The sequence below is a fragment of the Hyalella azteca genome, unplaced genomic scaffold (assembly GCF_000764305.2).
Source record: "Hyalella azteca isolate HAZT.00-mixed unplaced genomic scaffold, Hazt_2.0.2 contig5640, whole genome shotgun sequence".
NCBI lineage: Eukaryota > Metazoa > Arthropoda > Malacostraca > Amphipoda > Hyalellidae > Hyalella > Hyalella azteca.
The window spans coordinates 217526-243502 of record NW_025935823.1 but is presented as its reverse complement, the minus strand read 5'-3'; the positions used below and the strand labels follow the sequence as shown (position 1 = coordinate 243502).

Sequence of the window (25977 nt, the reverse complement as noted above, 5' to 3'; positions counted from 1 at the left end):
GCCCCCATCGTCACCCGATCTGAATCCTCTGGATTTTGGGATCTGGTCATACCTTGAGAGTAAGGTCTCGACCGTTCACCATAGCAGTTTGGACGCCCTAGAGGTCAAACTGCTGAAAAAGTGGGCCAAAATCCCGCAGAGTGTCATTCGTGACTCGTGTAAGGTTTTCTCTAAGCATCTACAACTCGTTATTGATGCAGATGGTGGACATATTGAATGAAATTGTGGGAATTGTATCTCTGAACCTCTGCCTACATAAATACATTTTCAAACATTCACAATTGCGTTTCATTTCATAGTTCTGACCACTCAAAGTTGTAACGCTAAATATTGATGACCCTGTAATACGTAAGAGACCGACAATTGGATTTGAAAGCACGAATACCAGATTTTTTTTCAAACTTGATGTGAGCCCTAGACTCTATATGGCATACGCTCCACTTGCACCAACATCGGTGTCGACGACATGTGACTCTATACCCATCATGTGCTACTCCGAGGTTCCCCTCTGGTATTTGAACCTCATTACACATGGATTATGAGAGCCTCATATATTGACCAGTTATATTCTACTTTATCAAAATAAGGCGAGGATAAATGTGTCAATTTTTCAAGAAGGTTTACAATAAAAACAGTACAATCAAGCTGGCTTTATAGTTCGTGTCACCAGAACACGAAAATTATTATGACAAATTGCTAATAAAAAATATCTTTTTACACACAGTAAAGGACAGCATCACTGGCACCGAAGGAGACTCAAGATTCACTCGATAACAGCTACCTCGATAATGAAGGAATGATCCTGTACCGGTCAAATAATCACTTCTTTCTCTCAATAATTTGATAAGTTTAACACTGTTACAAATTTGAATCAATCTGGTGCTCATTTCTGTTATATAAATGTGAATTTTAAGATGCATTACTTTAATGAAGGGTTCCTCAGCAGAGGACGAATGCGTGTCAATCATTCTCATTGAGAAAGACCACCTGCAAGAAATTAATTTACTAGCAACAAGCGTACAGCTGGAACATACGGTTCCATCTTGCTTTACACAAATGCAAAATAAATAGTATATGCGGCGCAAAACGCCACGTCTGCAGGTTGTTAGTCCTCGACCTGGCATTTAACCATAAAAAATAACTGTACAGGTGGATATTTGGAACGCCTTGAACAAGGGCCCCCAGAATAAGGGGCGTTGGAGGACAGCCGTCGATGGCTCATACCTCGAGGGAAGGGGGAGGGGGGCTACGAGCCCACGTTAAGCTAAGAAATTCTAAGCTATTCAGTTGGCACAGGGGACACGCTAGACAATGGGCACCCGTATGGATGTGAGGACTTCTTTTTCGTGCGGGTTGAGGTGCGGGGTAAACATAGCGTAGGCGGGATGTTGAGCAAATGTCCTAATAAAGTTTGTGAGGTATGGCTGTAGTTGTACAGAGGACAAGGGGTCGGCAGCAGCGTCTGGGTCGTCTTCGTCATCGACGACATCAGACGTGCGATGGCTGTTGTCCTTCAGCAGGTCTGACGTGTATAAAGCCGAAGGATCGTCATCGGCCCCATCATCGTCTTCCCAACCTTCGTCCTCATCATCGTCGTCCTGCAAATCGCTTGATTACTTACCAAGGCCGACAGACAATTTTTATTATATATCTTCTTATATCTCCTTCCAAATTACTCAAATGAGCAAATAATTAGCAGTACTGGATAATATCCTTGTTGATATAATGATCGCAAATTAAGGAGACAGCACAGCTGCCAAAGTATGATAGACAATACAAACAGAAAAATCTCACAGGGTCGTCATCCTTAGCCATGTTGATCTCGATCACGTGGAAGAGCTCGTAGATGACGAGCTTGAAGAGCTTCACCAGCAGCGGCACGCGTGTCCACTGCTCGGGCCGAGCAGCCGCCTGGGAGCGCGTCCGCACGCCGCCTTCAGACGATATTATCTGACGAATACAATAGTTACAGTGGGGGGAAATAAATATTCGTACACTTGAAAAGTCGTATTTTAATGTATGTAAGTACACAAACTTAACAGCAAAAGTGATTTAAATTATATATAGAGACGCATAGTACCTATTCAAAAATACTATCAAAAGAAATTAAATCTCAATGCAACAAAAAACAATGCAACATGTTCACTTCTTCGGGTGAAAAAAGTATTCGTACAAAACAATAAATCCGCATTATTTTAATTTAATACTTGCTTGAATACCCTTTATTCAGCTCAACAGATACCAGTCTATTTCTATACGTCTCGACCAATGATTTGCAGATGCTGATACATGTTGCATTGTTTTTTGTTGCATTGAGATTTAATTTCTTTTGATAGTATTTTTGAATACTATGCGTCTCTATACATAATTTAAATCACTTTTGCTGTTAAGTTTGTGTACTTACATACATTAAAATACGACTTTTCAAGTGTATGAATATTTATTTCCCCGCACTGTATATCAGTAAAATGCACAGAAGTAATATCAGTACTATGTATAATCGTAATATCACTACTACTATGTCCACACAATGACAAGCAGGCACGGATGCAATGGGTAGGATATCAACAAACGGAGTCAGCAACTTTACCATAGAGGACGCATCTAACTAGACAGATTGCGGCCCGTATATTGCCTGCAGGGGCGCGCCGTACCCTACCAGGTCCCTGGCACGTGTACCGCCTGTAGGCGAGAGACGCCTGTCATTATGTCATGCCCTCACCTGGTCTCCCGGCACGAGTATCGCCTGCAGACGAGCGTCGCCTGTGAGCACGCCGTGCTCCAGCATCTTAGCCAACGCCAGTACGGTGACCTTGCGCTCGTAGCCGCCGTAGAAAGCGTGCTGCTTGGCACACCAGAGAGTCAGCACAAAGCTGAGGGCGCTATCTCCCTCAGGGCCGGGAACTGAGCTCAGGAAGTCCAGCACATCCTCGAGCTGACGGTGCACGAGCTGAGCGAACACCACCGTCAGGTTCTGCACCACCATCAGCGTCTCGGTGCTCTGCACATATTGTAAAATTCGAACAGGCGTTGCGATATGCAATCCAGTTATGAAAAATTCTCTCAGGCAATATGAGCACCATCAATTCAATATTAACAAATTTGAAACCAAGTAATACATCAATTTCTTAACTAGATTATTGTGATGCTTCACCAAGAATAAAAATTCAGATCGCGTAATTTCCCGCCACAGTTGGTGTTGTGGACATACCCACAACACACAAGAGCTCCTGTATATTGCGGCGCCAGGCGTACAACACACAATAGCTCCTGTAGTATATTGCGGTGCCAGGCGTACAACACACAATAGCCCCTGTATATTGCGGTGCCAGGCACACAACACACAATAGCCCCTGTATATTGCGGCGCCAGGCGTACAACACACAATAGCCCCTGTATATTGCGGCGCCAGGCGTACAACACACAATAGCCCTTGTATATTGCGGAATAAGATACACACACAAAATAACATACTGTTTTCCCTCTCATCTTCGCGGGTTCTCGAAGAATATTCACATTTCACAGTTTTGGCATATCGCGGAGTTTTCTTTCGGTATATTACGCATTTGAGTGATACGGGACGCTGTAGCGTGAAAGATGGTAAATGTTACAGACGATACGTTTACAGATGGCACACGTAGACATAACCCACTTGCAGCTTGCTGAGCACGGCTCTGAGCAGTCTGTGCAGACCATCACCCAGCTGAGAGGACAGGTGATGGATGAGCGCCGTCACGAGGCGCCCCACGAAGCCAGCTGCCGCGTCAGGAGCAGATGGTGAGAGCAGCTCGTGGCACACGTCCACAACCCAGTCCAGGCCAGACCTGCCCTCCTCGTCCCGCCACGTCACAACCTGCCAACAGCCATGACGCTATGCAGGGACTGATGCAACATCTACTACGATCAATAATAATAGCTAATCGTGATATATACCAAATATATATAATAATATCAATAGTCAATATTATGGTAGTAGTTTATAACTGACGTGGTCGGCAGCGACAGCGATGAAGGCACGCAGGCACTCGCCGCCGTTCTGCTGCGCGGAGAGGTCGTCGGTGTGCAGCGTGCGGTTAACCACCGCAGGAAACGTTGCATGCATCATGAGCGTGTCCTTGTCAGGGTTCTGGCAGCACCGCACCAGCACCGTCAGCATGTCCAGTGCCACAGCGTGCACTCCTGAGGGCACCTGTACATACAGCATGGCTGTACACCTCTGGGTATGGCTGAGTGGCTCGTATTCCCGCCACTTGCACCCACAGCACCAAGGAGTGACCCACGCACTCACCACTCGCACCCACAGCGCCAGAGAGTGACCCACGCACCCGCCACTCGCACCAACAGCACCAAGGAGTGACCCACGCACCCGCCACTCGCACCAACAGCACCAAGGAGTGACCCACGCACCCGCCACTCGAACCCACCTTATCAGTAGAAGAGTTGAGCAGGGACACAAGCGTAGGGAAGAACTTCTGTTGCATGGCGTTGTTGTTGGCAGGATGCGTGCAGAGCTCCTGCAAGAGGTCCTGCACGAGGGACACCAGCACGGGGTCGTGGCTGGCTTTGATGAAGACGGCGAGACACAGAGACGAGACGCGGCTCAGGTACGGTGAGGATAACGAGGCGTCGAGACCAACGAGCAGCAGTAGCCGCTCCAGGGCCAGCGCCATCATCTCGGACGGAGACTGGGGGGAGAGATACGGTTAAGGTAAAGTTATGGTGAGAGAGTAATCATTCTGAGGGGCGTGAGAGGGGAGTTACTGTGAGAGGCGTGAGGGGGATGAGATACGGTGAGTGGCGTGAGGAGGGAGTGATTGTGAGTAGCGTTCAGGAGAACACAAGTTACCTGAGTAGTGAGCAGCACCAAGCCCTCCACGATGGCCCCCAGGTATGGACGCAGCAGTTCACTCGACTGCTTGCAAGAGAAGGCGGCTGGCGGCGCCAGGCTGGCCAGCTCCTCCTTGCCCTCCAAGCTTCGCAGCCTCGCCTGCACCCACGACTCCTTGTTGCCATTGAACAGGTCGCAGAACCCAGACACGGACCTGTGGATGACAACAGGTCGTAGAACCCAGACACAGACCTGTATATGACAACAGGTCATAGAACCCAGACACGGACCTGTGGATGACAACAGGTCATAGAACACCGACACTGAACTGCAGACAACAGGTAGTGGAACTCTGACACCAACGTACAGACAACAAAAGGTTGAAGTGCCCTGACACAAACCTTCGAATAACACGCCACAGAACCCCGAAAGTGACCTGCGGATAACAGAGCCACGCAAATTAAGTTGCCAGAGTAAAGCAGTTGTGGAAAGACCAATTCTGCAACAGTAAAACTATCGCTCCGGTGCATTTGGTGGCAACAGACATTAAGTATACTCTTAGAATACTAAACAGACATTTGTTTAGTATAGAATACTCTAGTATAGGAATAGGTCATTTGAATACTGATACCGTCCTTAGGGCTTTCCCTTGCCTCATTTATTGCACAGCTTTTCATATCTTCTCTCTTCTTTTTATTGATTATACTCTATGTTGTGGGTTCTATTATCACTATAAGATTGGGATTGTGGCAACCAGCAACGTTAACGAGTTAGATGAACAGCAAGGCTCACCTGATGGCAGAGACTCTGACAACAGGGGGAGAGGATAGCTGCAGAGCTGAGGCAAGGCAGTGTAACAAGCTGTCAATTGTTGCAGTGTCAAGAGCCATGGCCAGCTCGCTGCCGCAATATAAAGCTTTGCCGCAGAGATAGCTTGGCACTGAAATAAAAAATGCGTAAATCAACAAATGCAGATATAGCCGGTCATATACCTTAATTAATATCTTGATATACAAGATATTTATTGTCTCATTGAGTTTATATTAGGCCACTAGTATCACCCTTCAGTACTATGCATAGTTTTGTCTATGACAACAACACCGCGGTACAGTAACCATTATGCAAAAAATACAGCGCTAAACACGTGAAGATATCCTACAGGTGGTTTCTAGACTATAGTCTTAAACATTATACGTTTAGAGGGCAAAATTGCAATCATTGAAATGAATAATTCCTGGAATAAAATAATTTAACCTAGAAATCTTTGGAATTGCTTTCTTCCTGCAGAATCGCTCAAACAAAAGTATATTCATAATAGTACTGATTGACTCACATGAAGGATCAAAACATTCATAATAGTAATGACCAACTCACATGAAGGATCAAGACTTTTCTTGACGACGGCCTCGACAAAACTGTCAAGGTTGAAGGTGACACGCCTGCAGAAAACTTCTTTAAGCAGACAGTCTGCCGACACAGACACTGCAAACAGGACGGCTTCGTAGAGCTTCCACCAGCAGATATCGCCTCCAGACCGAGCCTCATCTGCCTTGTGGATGTGGCGCTCCACGGCTGCCACGATACAGGTGCAGTACGTGGCAGGCAGATCCTGCTGCAGACTCTGCACACAACATGAGCCATCATACAGCTGTCACCCACAGCAGCACTCACCCTCAGCAGCCGCAGCAGCACTCACCCTCAGCAGCAGCACTCACCCACAGCAGCACTCACCCCCAGCAGCACTCACCCTCAGCAGCACTCACCCTCAGCAGCACTCACCCCCAGCAGCACTCACCCCCAGCAGCACTCACCCTCAGCAGCACTCACCCTCAGCAGCACTCACCCTCAGCAGCACTCACCCTCAGCAGCACTCACCCTCAGCAGCACTCACCCTCAGCCGCACTCACCCTCAGCAGCACTCACCCTCAGCAGCACTCACCCTCAGCAGCTCAACAGCAGACGCCCGCACGGAGTATGCGAAGCTCTCGTCATCCTCAAATTCAACATAGGCGTCTGCATCCGCATTGAACGTTTCAATCTGAAATGAAGCATTAGAATTGATAATAATAAATAATCAGGAAGGGCCCTACCAATAGTTAGAAAAGCAATTAAGTGTACTGATCCTAGTACAAAAAATCATGATTGATAAAGCTCAGTGGGCTTGCATACTGAAAAAATTAATGATACAATCAAGAATGGACAGGAGCAGGCGCGGTTAAGAATATGATGGGGTCAGCTATGCATACAGCTCACCTGGTGCTCTGTCAGCTGCATGTACAGGATGAGGTAGTAGATGAGGTCAGCCATGCTCGGCAGGATGAGGTCTCGGTGCTTCTTGTGGTGCAGGAGAGCGTCCACAAATTCGAATAAACTGTACACTAAATTCTCAAAGCCAAGCACTTCACCTGCAGCACAAATAGAGCTGATTAAATAAGGTGTTCTAGAACTAGAATTTAAAAATCGAAATGCCTATTTTATTATTAAATCAAGCAAATAATTAAGCATATTAAAATAATATTATTGATATAGCAAGATTATTTCGGCAAACATGGTTTGGTCTGACGAGTGGCAACACCTCGCTTCACGAACGTAATGCACCCCTTGGTGTGGCATAGAATCTAAATCAATTCAATTAATCCATTCAAGCCTCAGTATTAAAACAGAACATATTTTTCCAGCAACCGCAACTGTCCTCAACTTATTCAAGAATGTTGACAGCAGTTGGCATGAGCCGACACTCACAATCAGAGTTGACGGCGTCAGCGGCGTGCTCCCTGCATTAAGAATGTTGACAGCAGTTGGCATGAGCTGGCACTCACCATCAGAGTTGACGGCGTCAGCGGCGTGCTCCCTGCAGTTGACGGTGCAGCTGACATAGGCGTGAGCTGACGTGGTCAGAGAATGCCACACGAAGCTCAGCACGTCAGGCAAATATTCCACCATTTGCCGCGGCACGTTCGTCACCAACATTGTTAGTGCTGCACAATGATACATTATACTATCACAGTATATTAATTTACCTTCCAATTGATCCACACTTCATCTCCACATTTTCATTAATGGAACTTAATATTTTACTTATAATCATACAGCGCAACTCAATCATGTTATTCAATATCATATAAATAACATGAGAAACTCGTGTGTACACCACTAGCAGATAACGAAATATATAGAAAAATTGCAGTAACTACAAATCAATTACAAAAATAGCATCAGTGCACAAAATTAGAGTCAAAATGTAGGTACTGTATGGATTCTTTCACTAGAACGTAATTCATACCTCAACGCCTGGTAACGCGGGTTACCACCAGTAGGCAAATTAAAATAGATAAGAATGAGGGAAACTAACTCTAGAGAAAGTGAATGGAGAAGAGTTGATCAACCGTTAAAAGTGAGGGAACTAATCCATATGAATGAGAGAACCCCATAGAAGTGGGCGGGACTAACCCTCAGAAGTGAGGGGAACTAACCCTCAGAAGTGAGGGGAACTAACCCTCAGGAGTGAGGGGAACTAACACTTAGAAGTGAGGGGAACTACCTAACCCTTAGAAGTGAGGGGAACTAACCCTCAGAAGTGAGAGGAACTAACCCTCAGAAATGAGGGTTACTAACCCTCAGAAGTGAGGGTAACTAACCCTTAGATGGGTAACTAACCCTCAGAAGTGAGGGTAACTAACCCTTATAAGTGAGGGGAACTAACCCTCAGAAGTGAGGGGAACTAACCCTCAGAAGTGAGGGGAACTAGCCCTCAGAAATGAGGGTAACTAACCCTCAGAAGTGAGGGTAACTAACCCTCAGAAGTGAGGGTAACTAACCCTTATAAGTGAGGGTAACTAACCCTTAAAAGTGAGGGGAACTAACCTTTAAGAATGTCCCTTCTGAGGCCGCAGTCGACCATAGGACCGTCAGGAGTGTGCAGGACCTTAAGCATGGCCTGGATGAAGGGCGGCAAGGACGGATACAGTAGCTGCTTGGCAAGGTTCCTGTTGAACTCCCCCATGAGGCTGATGGCGCTCGCCAGGTTCTTGAAGATTTCCACGGCCCGTCCACGCGTTCTGATGCTGTATTTCTGACATACAGAGCTTCATTATTTCCACCAATAATCAATATTTACAAAGGAAAAGTAATTCACCATTTCGAACGTTCTGATATCTCAGGTGGCATGATCTGCTTGACTCACCTGATCCTGGCAGAAGATGTTGTACATCTCAGGGAGGACGATGGGTGCCACCTTCGTGACGATGGAGTCATCAATGTCCTTGGAGAACTCAGTGAGGACCCTCATAGCCCCGTGGGTGCCATCTTCGTCCCCACTTGTGATGGCGTCAGTGATGAGGCTGAAGAAAGCAGGCCAATTATCAGGCCAGTCCCAGGCCCCTATGCAGGAGAGCGCGTAAGCAATGCAGCACCTGGTAAACATCTCTCGGTTAGAATATTATCTCTCTTTTACATTACAAAATAAGTTGAAGCATCATCCTTCACAACGACCAGCAAACCAATAAAGAGCCTAGGCAAACAGAGAATGAAATTTTAATGTACACTGATTCCTTTACATGCGTCAAGACCAGCAATCCTTATGCCAAATTGTTGTTTATTGTGCGAGCGGCTCTCATCTGCCGCCTATTTTATTGCAACGACGTAACTCCCGCTCAATGACCAAACACTTTACTGTGCACCAACCTATATATATACCATCTTGCACGTGAAACCTATATGGTATTATCTCACACGTGTAACCTATATGCACCTTGCACATGCAATGTATGCAATTGCACCTCACAGGTGCAATGCCTACCATCTTGCAGGTGTAACCTATACGTATCTTGTACATGCACGAGGGGTTAAAATTGCTTCAATTTACAACTGGCAAGAGGGGTTAGACTTGCCTCAATTTAGGACCGACAAGAGTGGTTAGACTTGCCTCACTTTACGACTGACAAGAGGGGTTAGCGTTAGACTTGCCTCAATTTACGACTGGCAAGGGGGGTTTGACTTGCCTCAATTTAGGACTGACAAGAGTGGTTAGACTTGCCTCACTTTACGACTGACAAGAGTGGTTAAACTTGCCTCACTTTACGACTGACAAGAGGGGTTTGAGTTGCCTCACTTTATGACTGGCAAGAGGGGTTAGACTTGCCTCACTTTATGACTGACAAGAGGGGTTTGAGTTGCCTCACTTTACAACTGGTAAGAGGGGTTAGACTTGCCTCACTTTACGACTTGGGTCATACAATCCCTGGGGGAGAATTTGTCTGATCTTCTGCTTGCTTGACTCAGGACACTCGGGAACTTGGAACTGCACAAAAGGTATTAAGATCAGCACAAGAAAGTTACCAGCTATACATGTAATACAAGAAAGATTCAGGGATGTAATTCATCCTAGACTGTTTGGGCTGAGAAGATGCACCCTGCAGTTATCAAAAGAAATTACCAAAAAGCATCCATTCACAGTAACGAAGAGACTACACTTCAATATTGCAATGCATGTGTTATTGCATCTATGCAAATATTTGAATAGCGTGATAACATGAAACGTATCTTAAAAAAGAGCACATAGCTCCAAATGCTGTGGAAAAGATGCTTTGTTCGACACATAATTGTCAATGCTAAGGAGAATTGTACAAGAAATTAAGTCTTTTGATTCTCCTTTTATTGTTGTTGAGAAAATTGACAATGTACGTATGCAATGTTTCTCAAAAATAAGCAGAAATAAGGTGTTGCAGAAATGTTTGGAAAAAATCCATTCTATCTCCAAGTCATTTAACGTAGCATTTACATTGACACAAACTGATCTCAATTGTTTTTTTAGTTAAACCCAATAATTACCATTAAAATGAAAGATCTATTGATTATGATGAACAGTTCCTTATATGAAAAATATGTAATGCATACGGTATTCTGATAACAATGCAAGCATTGGCACACATTGTACCAATGAACGTCAACATATTGCTGAGTACCAGCCTTTAGGGACCCCTCATACCAATGAGCCTCAACATACTGTGAAGTACCTACCAACCTTTCAGGACCCCTCATACAAATGAGCTCAACATATTGCGGAGTACCAACCTTTCGGGACCCTTCATACCAGTGAGCTTCAACATATTGTGGAGTACCAACCTTTTGGGACCCCTCATACCAATGAGCTTCAACATATTGCTGGAGTAAAACTGATGCCAGTTGTCTAACTGCAAGATTGCCATTTCTGTCAAGAGCCACTTCAGCAAGATGCACTCCAAACTCTGCAACATGATATGTAAATCAGATTAGCTGAACAATCAGTAAATATTAACAACTTGTGAAAAAAAATTCATTTACTCTGAATTCAACTTCTCTGTTTTAAATAATTTGGATTTGTAAAGAGCAAAAAATTGATCAAAAGATTTTGAGATCAGCTCCATCATCAGTTCAAAAAACATCAGTTCCCTGTCATTCTATTGAAACCTAAAATATATAATCAGTGACACAAGAACATATAATCTTCTGATCAATTGTTGGCTTGATTAGCATGCACCTTGGTATAAGAAGCTTATTCACCATTCCATCTTCTTGTCCTCTTTTCAAGCATAAGTATCATGTTTGCCATATACTTCAATGCAAAGAGCCCTCAAATTACATCCATATTCCAATAAAAATATCCATGTACTATTATCATTGGAGAACCATGAATTACATTGATTAAGCACAAAATTATCCATGACTCACCTTCTGTCACTTGGAAAACCTTTATTTGTTGCTCAGCTTCAAGTCTAATGGATGACTGAGGGGAGAGAACATTGTGAAGTGTATCTATGAGTGCTTCTTTCAAATTTCCCGTACAATCACTTGAAGTCATATTTTATACTTTTTATAGCTATACCACTAGGAAACTTAGGTTATAACAACTTTGTACACATATATATTTTAATCTAACTTAAAGAACATAATTTCATGGACATGTAGACCCTGGCAGAAATTACATAGTAGACATTATTATTAGTTATTTAAGGGTTTATTAAGCTAATGCACTTTGCAGCCTGATTGCTAAGTGCTAACATCAATTGCAAGAAATACCGAACACCACTGTGGTCTTAGACAGAATACACATGTATAAACAACATTTGATCAATATTCAAAATCTTTGACACTTTAAAACATCATAAAACCAATATACATATTTCTTATGGCCCAAATCAGCTCAATATTTATATGGGAGACAACAAAGAGTTCCTGCACTCTTTCAAACATAGTAGAAAAGAAGAACACTTTTTGTTGCCTTTCCTCAAGTTTATTTTTGAGTCCTATAAGTAGACTAGTAAGTATTTTTGATACCGTACCAGCATTATCATACATAATAAATTGTTAAAAATATCAGACAAGAAATTTAAAAATTAACTGATCCTAGAAATTCTCTGGTTTCCCATTATGCCTTCAAATTGCAGCTATTATAAATATATTTTTGCTTCATAATGAAAATAAACAATTAAAGAAGCCATGGTCAATGAGGAAGAGGTGCTGATAACCAGGACAACTTGTAGCTTGATCAGAAATATCAATGCAGTTCAAGTATGACAAAAACTACCTACTGCAATCGGTAAGTTAACTAAGTTTTTTGATAATACTGACAAGTGAAGTTGAATGCTAAAATCTATATATATAAGTGGCAATCTGACAAATCATGGATACAGACAAATGGGGTAATAAGGGATGGTTTTGAGCATTTTTTATTAATAACTTTATACCATGAAACATTTCATAAACAAGTTTGGGCTCATTTTAAGAGGCCGGTTCAGCTCGGCCAGCAGCACAACAGGCGGGACTATCTGCTATGGGATTCTTCACTAAATTGGTTCGCTCTAACTTCACTCGTTATTGACGTATCAGCCTGAAAATTCGAATGCTATTTCAGCAATCAATAACTTCATTCCTTAAGATATTCCTTTCCCACTCCTCCCTCCCCCCCCCTCACCGAATTCCTGGCCGCCGTCACTGCGCTGCCAGACGGAATGCCCTTCCTGCCGCTCAGATTTACACTCGCTGGCTGAGAAGCACGGTCATGGAGTTCGCCTCTCCTTGAACCGGCCTCTTAATCAGTTTGCCCTGAAAGTTTTTTCTTGCATGAATGTACAGTAACGTTGTTGATTTACTTTCAACTTATTATTGATTGATACAAATCTCCAGCTGCCGTCTAAAAGTTAAAGGTTAGAATGGCTTCTAAAATTATTAATATTTTTATTTAGATGATTCCATCGTAAACTTTTTCATAGTTGATGTTCAAAAAGTTTCTATACTGCTGCATTAACATGTTCCATTAATCGGAACAAATTTGCCTAAATTTATCAATGAGACTAATTTGGTGAAATAATGTGAAATAGTGAAATTTTTAATGTGAAATAAATCGCAATAGAAAGTGAGCACTATTATTTGATGTTTATAAACTGCAGAACTGACTTGTAGATTGATTGAGGAACGATCGACGAAACAGCATTTCGCTTGCTCGAAAATCATGAAAGGTCAAATGCTTATTGAAGGTATACTGCTTATCTCCCTCCATTAGTGAACGATATTGATCTTGAACATTTTAACCTATTCCAATACGGGTGCTGTTCCTTTTTCGATTGACTAGCAGTAGCATTCATTTCTCTGAAATAAGTTTAAATAAATAGTCTCTACACAGTTCAACCACAAATGTGGCTATTCCTCGATTTATGGGACGATAGCAAGTCATTCGTTTTGTAGTTACGTAGTTTAAAGAGTTCAGTGCAGTAACGTGACTTTGCATTACTCGAGCAGTAACGTCACTTTGCGTTACTCGAGCAGTAACGTGACTTTGCGTTACTGGTGCAATAACGTCACCGTTACTGGTGCAATAACGTCACTTTGCGTTACTGGTGCAGTAACGTCACTTTGCGTTACTGGTGCGGTAACGTCACTTTGCGTTACTGGTGCAGTAACGTCACTTTGCGTTACTCGTGCAGTAACGTCACTTTGCGTTACTGGTGCAGTAACGTGACTTTGCGTTACTGGTGCAGTAACGTCACTTTGCGTTACTCGAGCAGTAACGTCACTTTGCGTTACTGGTGTCTCTTATACACATCTAGATGTGTATAAGAGACAGAAGAAGATGTCTATCAATCTAAAGGAACCGCCAAGCTCGGTTCCGCAGATCAAAGACAATTGATCCAGGGACGTGCGAAACGCTTGGTAAATGCCATAAAGGGTGCAATCAAACATCGCAAAAATTTGACTGATACAACTGAAGCGGAAAGAATCGACGGGTTGCGTAAAGACATTTTGAACAGCGCCCGACATGTTTTCGGTGATCATACGATGTGTTCAATAACCGGCAATTATTTTTGTAAAAATAAAAGTGATTATAATCACTGTCCTGATCTTGAAAAAACTGGAGTTTTTCAGGCTATAATAAAAATACTAAATAGAGTGAAGGATCATGCAGAGAGTCTAGTGCATGATTTGGATAGTAACCGCGTAGAACATTATAACAGCCGAGTTGCCAAATTCACTGGAGCCAAGAGAATAAATTTTTGCTTGAATAATAGCTTCGAAACCAGAGCTCTTGGCGCAGTAATCGTTCACAACAGCGGTCAGTTGCATTCACAGATCAGTGAGAAACTCCCACGAAAATCTCCAAACAAACTTGTTGTAAAAATGGAAGCTCAGCGAGTACATCAAAATACAACTGCTAGAAAGCGGCTTTTCAGCGACAATGATCAAAAAGTAAAACGAAAAAAAAGCCGTCGTTGTTACGGCTACGAAAGCGGTGGCTTTGCATCTGTCTCGGAAGACGCAAAACTGAGCTTTATGGAGACATTGTCATTGGATAATAATCAAATTAAAATCCTTGAATCCTCAACTGTTGAACAAAGTAATTCCCTGTTGTGGCACGAAGAGAGAAGAAAGAGGCTGACAGCGTCTAATTTTGGCATTGTGTGCAAACTGAGAAAAAGTACAAATAAGGATGCTGTAGCCTACAGGCTGTTAAATAATACAATTAGTTCACTCCCTGCTCTGGTATGGGGCCGAGAGAAGGAAAATGTAGCAGTAAAGATATTGCAAGAGAAAATGTGCATTAAAGTTAGTGGCTGCGGTTTTTTTGTTGACAAAGTCTATCCATTCTTGGGTGCATCGCCCGATGGTCTCGTAGGTAATGACTGCATTGTAGAAATCAAGTGCCCTACCTCTGCCCGTCACTTCAGAACAATTAAAGATGCTATCCGTGAAAAGAAATGCGACCATTTGANTACCGTAACAATATACGACATACCGTAACAATATACAACACACCGTAACAATATACAACACACCGTAACAATAATATGTATTGTTGCCAAACAATAAAACGTTTGTTTTGAGCGAATAATTGATAATATAAAGAAATAGAAGATGCATAGAGGTGCGCGCTCAATAATAATTATATCGGACTGACAAATTGTACACAAGTACGCAGGAAAAACTTATTATACAAATGTTGATAATAACTCGAGCTCCCAAACTCTGGAGCGTCGGCTCACTCACCGCCTCCGCTCTCTGCACGTGCAGAGGGTAAGAAAGTCTGTCGTAGTTTGGACAATAGGTTTCTCGTAATTGTTTTATCTTTATGCAGCATCAGTTCCTACCCATGACATCCCTCTCTATGCCCAATACCACCCACCCCTCCCTCCCAACACCGTCACCCCCTCCCACCGCCATCACACCACCGACCACCGCCAGCACCAGCCCCCCAACCCCCACCCGCCAGCGAAAGCACCAGCCCCCGAACCCCCACCCACCAGGATGGACAGCGCGTGCACTCCTGAGGCGAGCTCCTCCGCCAGGACGTCGTTCACGAGGCGGTGGCGCTGACCAATAAATACAGTGAAATAAATACCCAAATAAACAATAGGTAAATATCCAAATGAACAATATAAAAATAAACAAATATGTATAAGTTCAATCAGTAATAACGCAGCGGATGGAGCGAAGAAAACATCTTAGGCCAGCGGGTCCAGTGAAATAAATGACTTTAAAGTTCGGGTCCCGACTTAGGTCTCCTTCGTCTTTTATTGAAGAAGAAGTCGTCTTATTGAAAGAAATAGATCAATTCAAACTGTTAGTCCTAATGGTAAATATATACTTTACAAGCACGGCAGTTTCTCGCCACAATTAGTATATTGATAAATGCACCACGTCACGATCACAGCGAGCCTCAATTAATTGGGACACCGTAGCAATGCACTGGTAACTTAATTGGTATACAAATATTCAAACAAAATAAACAAACTTTCCATTCTGCTTGTTACACAAATCTATTAGTACCCAGCATTCTATACATCTTTGAACTTTGATAATTTAATCAAATTGGTATTGTATTTGAAGTTCTCTGCGTCCTTAAATGTTCAGAGCTAGTTAACGAAGAATGAGTAATATACATGGGTTAGATAAAATAAGGCAAACACACGAGAAATCCAAAAAAAAAACTTTATATTTTAGTATAGTTTACGGCCCTCTTTTGCGGCAATTACAGCTTCAATTCTCCGAGGTATTGATTTATACAAATTGTGAATTGTTTGAATTGTTTCCAAAGGAATTTAGCCCATTCTTCAGTTAAAACTACTTCCAGCTCTTTTAGAGTCTATGGCGGCGGGAATCGACTTCTGACTTGTATCTCTAAAATCGACCGTAAATGCTTGATAATATTCAGGTCTGGTATTAGTGGTGGCCAAATGAGATGCTTAACTTCATTAGAATGTACCTCGTGTCATTTTTAACAATATTAGCTGTATGGATCGGGGCATTATCATCTTGAAAAATGGTGTTCCCCTCCGGAAACATGCAGTGCTTGAACCGTTGGATGAACTTGGTCCTCCAAAATTCCTAAATAGTAACGGCTATTGATTCTTCCATGAAGAGAAATCATTGGTCCGCCGGATTTCTAAGAAATATCACCTCAGATCAGCCCCCGCCATGTTGTACGGTTTTGAGGAGCCTGTTTGGATTAAATGACTCTTTTGGCTCTCTCCAAACGAAAACTCGGCCAGAGGTTGAAAATAAGGCACACGATGATTCGTAAGAGAAAATCACATTTTTCCACTGCTAGAGAGACCATTCCGGAGGTTTTTACACTACTGTATACACTTTTAACCATTTGTATTTGTAAACAGAGGTTTTATAATAGCAGGTCTTCCATAGAATGCAGATCTGCGCAGCTCTCGTCGGACAGTCTTTATGGAACAGCAGTAATTTTAACAGCCGTGGTTTTTCGATTGTCCCTCACAATTCAATTTAGGTACCGACGGTCTCTCACAGACAACTTTGACTTTCAGCCAGACCTATGCTTTACTGAGGACGTTTTTCCTTCTCTTTCAAAGGCGGTCATTATTTCTGAGACAGTATACCTCTAGAAATGTCAAGCATTCGGGAAGTTTCTGTTACACTAGCGCCTGCCATACGGACACCAACAATTTGGCCTCTTTGCCATTCATAGGTTATAGACACAAGAATTTACTAAAAATGTCTGTGTGCATGGATAAAATATGAATTAGCATCAACAATAAATAATGAAACATAAAAAGATGTCACTTTTTCATTGCAACATGTTAGAAAAATTACGATATCAAAATGGCATGTGTTTCCCATATTTAGTCCAACCCCTGGATGCAGACATGGCCCTCCATTATGAGATGCCCTCCTTAATGAGTGGCATACCCTGGTGGGGCAGTCACCATGATGAGTGGCATGCCCTGGTCGGACACTCACATGGATGAGTGGCATGCCCTGGTCGTACACTCACTGGATGAGTGGCATGCATGCCCTGGTCGGATACTCACCTGGATGAGTGGCATGCCCTGGTCATACACTCACTGGATGAGTGGCATGCATGCCCTGGTCGGATACTCACCTGGATGAGTGGCATGCCCTGGAAGCGGGTGCTCACCACCAGCACCTTAAAGTGAGTCTCCGCCCCCCGGGGCACGTTGTGCATGTGGCTCTCGTCCACCACCGCCACATGCCCGCCGCCCGCCACCGACTTCGCCAGCTTGTCGGCGATGCGGCGGCCTACCGGACCTGACGAGGGAGGTTTCTCTAGGTCTAGGGTATCGTGGCGGGGAACGTCACGGGTATCATCGGGCATCATTACGGGCATCATCACGGAGATCGTCATGGGTATCAAGGGTTATGATCATGGGTATCGTCACAAGTATTGTCGCCGCTATCATGAGTATCATCACGGGGTTACATAGTTACCATCACGGTTTTCATCAGTTATTATTACTTTTATTATCACTTGATAATAACTACGTCATCTCGACTATCATCACACATCATTACGACTATCACCCCACAGCACCACCATCACCGACACTCACCGAGGCCTGCTGCTGACGTCATCGCTCGCTGGCCAAATCTATGCCACATCCAATACTTGATTTTTTTTATACCTGCATTATTAAAAAAAGGTTAGCAGAATTTTCATATTAGAGTTTATTATAAGTAATAACCAAAGTCCGACTTTAATCATTAACTTGAACAGCGATAAACAATAAGTGCGTAGGTAAAATTTATAGCAATTCAGAGAGTTATTGCAAGCAAAGCGAGTTGGAAGTGCTTTCAATGTAAAAGGTCTATAAAATAGAAGAACCTAGTAAAGAGTTGAGAACGCGAGGCAGTAAACAATGACAGCAGTAAGCCTGATAGATAACCAGGCTCACTTCCAACACGAACCAAACATCCGTGAGACTGAATACGATGAATAACTTGCAGAAATTCAACCAACGAGCGACTGAAGTGTACCGACCGTAGCGACACTTTTGAGGCTAACTTCTATAACGCACAAATGCAGCAATCTTTCCACGCATAACTTTGGAAAATTGACACATCGACACTTATGGGCTGAAATTTTATTGCACCTTACCTAGCATCAAACCCTGTCCTAACTTACTGAGACGAAATCAAATTTTGACGAAATTATCTGCAAAAGATTTCTATTTATATTGTGCTTCAATGAGTGCTGTCACAAGGAGGTAGGGCTCAGATCGTCAAGTATTGTATAGACAATACAACGCTGTACAATACAAGGCTGTACAATACAACACTGCACGATACAACACTGTACAATATAACGTTGTATAATACACTGTCGTACTGTCTGCGCTACGTACGGGCAACCGACTGTCAGACAGAGATAAATATATCATTAATTGATAATAGACTACAAAACCTGATAGCTTGATCGATATTGGTTTTGATTGCGATTATTGATATAGTATATTATATGCGATATTTTATGTATGAAAATATGATAAATGAATGGGTTTTCAAGCATTTACAACAGCGAGACAGGTAGCTTATATTGTTGGCAGAATACAAACAAATCGCGGACGCAGATTTCTTTTAAAAGCGTGGTGCACAAGAAGACAACGCCAGCCTCAATAAAATTTGAACTGAGTTGCGTTTATTCCTATTCAATTCGGTTCCGTATTGCCGGAGTTAATATGGTTTCCCTGTACATTTCTGCTGCCGGGACCGCAGAAGTGTCGGTCTGTCAAGGAGTTGAAACAAGCGACCAGCAGGCGTCCGGTTATTCATACCGGTTAGTCATTAGTGCATCGCACTGATCGCAGATAAGATTTGGTAGTGAGCACAAGTGGTTGGCGATAGAGTGCAAATCTTCACTTAACCGATTGGCTGTTTGAGTAAACGAATTTTAGTTATTTTGGTAATAAGTCATATTTTATCCGTACTGATTTTGACGAAGTGAAATATAAATGGAGGGTATACTCATATTATTGTTTTCCTGGAGATAAAAGAGTTTGAGCAATAAAATGTTGCACGCATGAACATATGAAGACATTTTTATTTTGACTTGATTCGTGAATACTTCTGACATACAGTTTAAGCAATACCGTGCACTAACGCTGGAATGGTCTTTATTTGATGTTATCGGCAATCATTCGAATAGCTTTAGTTGAAAAATAGGAATAGCAATATGAAAAATATGAAACACGCCAGTCCTCCCTAAATATTTCAGTTACTCCCGTTTTCTTTGGTTTTAACTTTTCTGTACGGCAGACTTGTTCAAGTTGGGACAAGACGGTAGTTCGAACAGTGCTCATAATTTTGCAAAATAATCTTGTTGCTGGCCCTAAAATTCAGAGAACTATTTTAAAACTAGCTTTGAAGGACGTGGCGTGTCATTACTCACCTGAGAGGTATCCTCAACGTCAGAATTGGCTTTATTTTCTAATAAGTAACTGACCGGTGGAACACGGTAGTTGTTGTTTACAAATGTGAACTGTTGAGATAGCAAGCAACATATCTTGATGATTGAAGCATTTTAAGATGGATAATTTTCGGACAATATGTATTTTTCACCTTCATTATTGAATTCATATTTTCTGTAATCTTTTATTTCATGATTCAAATTAAATTTGTAGGGCTGGAAAATTTATTTTCTTTTATATGAAGTTTTGACCATCAATTGCTATCGAAACGCAAAAATTTACAGAATTTTTATTTTCTTGTTGAAAGTAGTTTATCCTTGTTATCTTTTTGTATACTGACACCTTTCTTGAGATGCTCTATATTTTTTTTATTGACACATAAGTCAGTGTAACTATATTCTGTTATTTGATCCAAATATCCTTATACCTTCCCTCATGCGTCGGACACGTGTAATTTTTCACAATAGTTGAGGTCTCTATAATAGACTCAATGATTGCTTAGCACTCTATTGTTATTCTGCCAATCATTGAAGACAGATCGGTGTACGCTTGGATGATATTGTATTGTACTGAGTCTCTATTCCGCTTGTGTAGGCATCATGGCGGCTCCCGACTTGGTGTTCGCCGACGCGGCGCTTGCCAAGACCTACCAGACCTACCGCCCTCAGCCTCCTCCATCCATCGTAGCCAGGATCCTGCGCTTCTGGAACAAGGTGAATACAGTCCTTCTCTCGTAGCCACGATCCTGAGCTTTTACAACCAGGTGAACTCAGTCCGTCCCTCGTAGCCAGGATCCTGGTTATTTCAGATCTCAAAGGTGAGGCACGGGTAAATTTGGAAACCCCGATTGGCATCACAGAGCTTTTATAAGAGAAAATTATGGAGAATTCCAACAGGATTGTTAGAAGTTGTAGGTTCAATATAAATCGCAAATTAATTTTCTGATCAGAGAAAGCTATTTTTAATTCAGTCCCGTTGTTCGGCGTAAGAATATTGTGACTTGTCTTCTATAGACATCCATCTCATCGTTTCTCATGCACCTGGTATGAGATTGATATCTAAAAAAATTTCTCGATTGCTTGAACATTATATACAAATTTTCAATGATTTTTGTCGCAAGTTACCGTCCAAAGGAATCGATCGGGAAGTTTTGAAGGGAGTATAGCTGTGACGTCATAAACGTTTGTTCGTTCCAGGGCAAAGACAGCAGAGAAGTAACGCAAGAATCACCAACCCAAAAGCCTGGGTCACTGCTGGTGGATGTTGGTTGTGGTTCTGGTCAGAGCACCCACATGTTCGTAAATGATTTTGACCAGGTCGTGGGTGTGGATGTCAGTCCTGACCAACTGATGGTCGCTCGGCAAAACTACTCCCACATTCAGAACATCCGATTCATGTGAGCCCGACTTCCACATGCTGTATTCATCCTCAGGCTCAGTTTAGATTCGTGCTTTTACTGTCGCATGTGGCAGCCTATGAATTCCTATAGGATTTTTGATTACTATAGGATATCATACTCATATCATACCCTTTAATTTATCATCAATATTAATTAATTAATCTAGTGTATCGTCTGGTAGCAAAATTGGAATATAAATTTGCTGGGGATGTCCCTCCCGTTGCCACTTCTTAACGCGTTAGTTTTGGGCGACACTGGCCTGCAATGTCAGAACCTGCGCTAATGATACATCTTATGATTTGAGTATTGGATTTATAATAAGATCATATGTCATATGGGGATTTTCTTATCATATGTACGTTAATCTCAAAAATTAGACACGACTTAAATCTGGTATTAGCGAATGACCAAAAATGGCGACCCCCAGCATGGCCACCAAACTGTTCGATACAAGGACAATGTATGCAAATATGTGTAAGAAAATGCTCGAATAAATTGTCCTTATTTACGATATCATATTTTTTACAAAAAATTGCGATGCAAAACAAGTTTATCGTATAAACTTCTGATGGATGTGGTGGAAATAAACTTATAAGTTCGGAAAATTAAAAAAAATTAATACTTTTGATTTTTAAATAACTTTGCACTTTGGTATCACTTGCCTCAAGGATGAAACCATAGACCAGAGTTAAGATAACGATATCACGTCCAGGCATCGAATTTACCGACATCGAGCGTCATATTTCTTCCAATTTTTTTTCGCCGATGAATGTTTCCCAGGGTGGAAGTGAAGTAGTGCTTTGAGCGTCAACTTTAAAGTTTATTAAACTTTAAATGCACTGCACGCTTCGTCCACCGGAACATCATTAAATCATCAAGTGATGAACAGAGTAATTAATTATTTTAGAATAAAGCTAGCGGAATCAGGCTGCAGTTAAGAACAATCTTTTGTTATCAATATAAAATAATATCTTTTAACTTCACTTGATAATTGCGTAAGATTTTGTGAGGATCAGTGATTTTTATTACCCCTCGGCATACCGGCCGCCCACGCAGCGAGGGTAACGCGCTTCACCTCCCCTTCCCCCCCGCCAGCGTGGACGTGGTGACCGTCTGTGCTGCCGTCCACTGGTTCATGCCTTTTACGCCCAGGTGAGTCTGGACGCCTTTTGCGCCCAGGTGAGTCTGGACGCCTGCTACGCCTAACTGAACACAAAAGTGCTGCTCTCATCGCGCTTTTTGGGTCATTCGAGCTGGAACCTTCCATTCGAACTTAATTCCTTTGTTTTGACTGCTATAAGTTGTGAAATTCGAATAAGGATACAATTTTTCGTGAGACCATATTAGACTACAATCTCAAAAGAATATGTCAGAGCACTAAACACCGCAGAAAGATGTACATTTCATCACGTAGTGAAGCATGAAATGCCAGTCTTTGTTTTCTGATCATGTAGATGGTTTCGGATTGCAGGACGTTAAATGTGTTCGATTTAATTCCTGTTATTGAATATTGTTACGGTTTTGGGGAACTTTATTGTTGCTCATACTTGTATTGTTGCTCATACTTGTATTGTTGCTCATACTTGTATTGTTACTCATACTTGTACTCTTACTGCTGCAGGTGGACCAGGTACTGCGACCTGGAGGAGTACTTGCGGTGTACTCGTACCTGAGCGCGTACCCTCTGTACCAGGGCAAGTGCCTGCGCCACGTCATGGACGAGGCGAGTACATCAGGCTGGTGTATAGTGAGAGACAACAGTGATGGTGTATAGTGAGGGACAACAGTGATGGTGTATAGTGAGGGACAACAGTGATGGTGTATAGTGAGGGTCAACAGTGATGGTGTATAGTGAGGGACAACAGTGATGGTGTATAGTGAGGAGATAACAGTGATTATATATAGAAAGACAACACTCAAGAGGTCGCCAAGTAAAGTTGTGAACATGAATGACGTGATATTATATACGCTGTATTCAGACTCCAACGAGTCCTCGGGTAAAATATGTAGCCGGAGTCTTAGGCTGCCCAGACTCTATTGAGTCCCCTGGTAAAATAGAGTAGCCGGAGTCTTTGATTGACTATGGTACTCTAGGGCTCTTATAAAGTACCCAATGCTCATGGCTCCGCAGATATTCACACCTCATAGAGTATCATGAACTTCTAGGTAATCGATGTTTCTGGCGGTTTCTCACACCCTTTAGAACTACTTTCTCCTAGATTATCTAGACGTTCTAGGTTACCCACGTTACGTAGAGTATTCAAGATAAGTTTTCTAGAGTTCCCAAGCCTCTTTTACCTTGCTGTGGAACAAGCCTCCGTATAACCTCAGGCTCCAACTTCAACACTAATCAAGAATTGCATGACCAAACTACTGAACACAATTTGAGTACACTGGCTGCATGCACAGAAAACGTCTTAACAATCATGATTATGACCGCAATTATTTTTTAAGTCCAGATTAAAAGAACCCCTCAATATTCGTTGATATTAAGGGCAACTAAGAGCAGTTAATGAATGACTGTTAACTAACAGCAGTTAATGAATGACTGTTAACTAACAGCAGTTAATGAATGACTGTTAACTAACAGCAGTTAATGAATGACTGATGTTATGCGGGCAGCTATGGAAGGCGCTGGAGTTCTGGCCGCCAGAGCACCGACAGCTCGCGACCGAGTACGCCCTCATGCCTGCGCCGTACCAGGAGGAGGAGCACGTCAGGTCCTGCGCGCTGTGCATGATCATGCATAACTTAGTTCCGTCTTTTATGCTGTGAATTATGTATAGAGTCTTCAGTAACTCACAGTAAAAACGCTAAGAAGTTGTGAGGAAAGGGAAATGATGTGTAATGATAACTATTTTTTGAGTCGAAGGTATATTTTTATTTTAATACGATCAGTTTATAGAGTAGGCGCCTTTCAGATTGATCGACAACAAATAATTTTTTGGACATTTCGTTGTGCATTAAAATTCTTTATTTTAACTTCAGGTCTTATATACATGACAAAAATACACTAATTTTTCGCTCGTGACAAGCCACTTATTTTCTGTTTATGTAAAGCCACTAACTTTTCGTTCATGACTAGCCTTTAATTTTCCGTGCATGACAAGCCACAACTCTACGAATACATGGCAAGCCACCTCGGATTTTTTTGCACATCAACGTTTCGAAGACTACAAGCCTAGTAACAAGTCTCTAAATTGCCTGACAGTACGACCATGAAAGCATTTTAATGACGGCTTGCAGCTCCTCGGACGGCGAGTTGGAAGTGTCAAGCGTGTGCCGCCTCAGCGACCTGCTGGGCTACATCTCCTCCTGGTCGGCGCTGGCCAAACTCAGGACCAAGCGAGGTCCCGACGCGGCCCAGCAATACTTGGACGATGCCAAAGCCAAGTGAGTGAGGGATGAGGTGAATCTAATTGTTAGTGAATCTAAATAAAGCAAAGTGAAGTGGGTTTCACTATATTGAATCTATTTGGTACCTAGGCTAACGGGGTCCTACAAAATATGTTGCTAATAAATCTGAAGGATGCCAAAGCCGTGTGGATTCTACAATGTTGCTCGTAAATCTACTCGTATTTCGTGCTAAGGCTAAATGGGTCGTACTATGATGCTGGTAAATCTATGTGATGCTATTGACAAGTGGTATTAATAACAATATTGCTATTAAATCCTTATGATGCTGAAACAAAGTGGGTCGTACAAAATAGATTGCTAGTTTAGGCACCAGTTTCATGTTGGAGAAATGAGGCCGCTACGTGTACTTATGCCGAGTCGTGTACTCAAGCTGCTAAGTGTACGTACTTGGCCGCAACGTATAATCGTGTATTGACGCGAATTTTGATATTTCGGCCCCGGCACGTGAAGATAATGCAGGTGCTGGTACGTTATCGCTGTGCAGGCTGCTGAAGGAGATGGGCTGCATGGAAGAGGACCCTGAGATCGTCAAGCGGCATCGCTACTTCCTTAGGATGTGGAGGAAGCCTCAGCTGTGACCTCATGAAGACCAACTTTATTAATATGTTTTTTTTTGTTTTTGTTCTTCTTTGTTAATGTATTTATTAAAATTATGTGAGGTATTTTTTGACAAATTTTAGTTTTTGATGCGCTTGCACAATTTTTATTGTCTAACTAAAATAAAAGGACGACTTTAATTAAGTCATTCCAAAAATAAAATTTTTAAGTGAAATCATTCTCGTCATATGTTGTGTTTTCTTCAATCCGTCTATGTAGATGCTGATGCAGGAATACTTTAAGGAAAATTCGATTTCCTTCTATTTTCCACGAAATTGAGGTGAGATTTGAATCGCAAAAACGGTGATACCGTCTACTTGCGCAGACTTTTCCGCACAGTTCATTAGTATTGCACTGGACGCCAATACTTCATGCAGTAGGTGCCGCGTCTCATCTTAACCAAGTTACCAATTATTGCCGTAATTGCACTGTTGTTATTGACAGACGCGGAAGTTGACAGAAGGTCGCATTAGGTTAATAGCCGTATCAGCAGCTTTAGTGTGTGTTGTTGCATACGACTTGTGTGTTATATA

General features: G+C 42.4%; 3 protein-coding genes across 3 annotated transcripts; 1 reads left to right on the top strand and 2 right to left on the bottom strand.

The window, feature by feature from the left end:
* Nucleotides 1-615: 615 nt before the first annotated feature.
* On the bottom strand, nucleotides 616-11771 carry LOC108678842 (importin-9). Its single transcript, XM_018167335.2, has 17 exons — nucleotides 11537-11771; nucleotides 10952-11073; nucleotides 10039-10127; nucleotides 9012-9240; nucleotides 8693-8900; nucleotides 7648-7806; nucleotides 7082-7233; nucleotides 6768-6866; nucleotides 6203-6449; nucleotides 5621-5768; nucleotides 4847-5042; nucleotides 4425-4685; nucleotides 3989-4189; nucleotides 3653-3853; nucleotides 2723-3001; nucleotides 1795-1950; nucleotides 616-1598 (listed from the first exon to the last, which is right to left on the bottom strand). Exons 1-17 carry the CDS (start codon nucleotides 11664-11666, stop codon nucleotides 1305-1307), a joined length of 3171 nt encoding a protein of 1056 aa, XP_018022824.1. The 5' UTR covers nucleotides 11667-11771; the 3' UTR covers nucleotides 616-1304.
* A 3748-nt stretch (nucleotides 11772-15519) lies between these two features.
* LOC108678826 (putative bolA-like protein K11H12.1) lies at nucleotides 15520-20094 on the bottom strand. The gene is made up of 4 exons (XM_018167316.2): nucleotides 20013-20094; nucleotides 18178-18249; nucleotides 17709-17875; nucleotides 15520-15669 (listed from the first exon to the last, which is right to left on the bottom strand). Exons 2-4 carry the CDS (start codon nucleotides 18224-18226, stop codon nucleotides 15520-15522), a joined length of 366 nt encoding a protein of 121 aa, XP_018022805.1. The 5' UTR covers nucleotides 18227-18249; nucleotides 20013-20094.
* Nucleotides 19825-25496, top strand: LOC108678825 (putative methyltransferase DDB_G0268948). The gene is made up of 8 exons (XM_047880591.1): nucleotides 19825-20019; nucleotides 20626-20744; nucleotides 21228-21427; nucleotides 22487-22582; nucleotides 23000-23153; nucleotides 24053-24150; nucleotides 24677-24823; nucleotides 25332-25496. Exons 2-8 carry the CDS (start codon nucleotides 20631-20633, stop codon nucleotides 25423-25425), a joined length of 903 nt encoding a protein of 300 aa, XP_047736547.1. The 5' UTR covers nucleotides 19825-20019; nucleotides 20626-20630; the 3' UTR covers nucleotides 25426-25496.
* Nucleotides 25497-25977: the final 481 nt, after the last annotated feature.

What these genes read in the sequence shown, in the direction of transcription:
- LOC108678825 (XM_047880591.1), top strand. Translation starts at nt 20,631, where the DNA reads ATGGCGGCTCCCGACTTGGTGTTCGCCGACGCGGCGCTTGCCAAGACC. An exon ending in TCCTGCGCTTCTGGAACAAG is followed by an intron (nt 20,745 to 21,227) that starts GTGAATACAGTC and finishes TGTTCGTTCCAG; the next exon opens with GGCAAAGACAGCAGAGAAGT. An exon ending in TTGGACGATGCCAAAGCCAA is followed by an intron (nt 24,824 to 25,331) that starts GTGAGTGAGGGA and finishes ATCGCTGTGCAG; the next exon opens with GCTGCTGAAGGAGATGGGCT.
- LOC108678842 (XM_018167335.2), bottom strand. Translation starts at nt 11,666, where the DNA reads ATGACTTCAAGTGATTGTACGGGAAATTTGAAAGAAGCACTCATAGAT. An exon ending in ACATCTTCTGCCAGGATCAG is followed by an intron (nt 8,901 to 9,011) that starts GTGAGTCAAGCA and finishes TCTGTATGTCAG; the next exon opens with AAATACAGCATCAGAACGCG. An exon ending in TCAACTCTTCTACTGATAAG is followed by an intron (nt 4,190 to 4,424) that starts GTGGGTTCGAGT and finishes CTGTATGTACAG; the next exon opens with GTGCCCTCAGGAGTGCACGC.
- LOC108678826 (XM_018167316.2), bottom strand. Translation starts at nt 18,226, where the DNA reads ATGTGGCATAGATTTGGCCAGCGAGCGATGACGTCAGCAGCAGGCCTC. An exon ending in GACGTCAGCAGCAGGCCTCG is followed by an intron (nt 17,876 to 18,177) that starts GTGAGTGTCGGT and finishes CTCCCTCGTCAG; the next exon opens with GTCCGGTAGGCCGCCGCATC. An exon ending in AGGGCATGCCACTCATCCAG is followed by an intron (nt 15,670 to 17,708) that starts GTGAGTATCCGA and finishes TTTATTGGTCAG; the next exon opens with CGCCACCGCCTCGTGAACGA.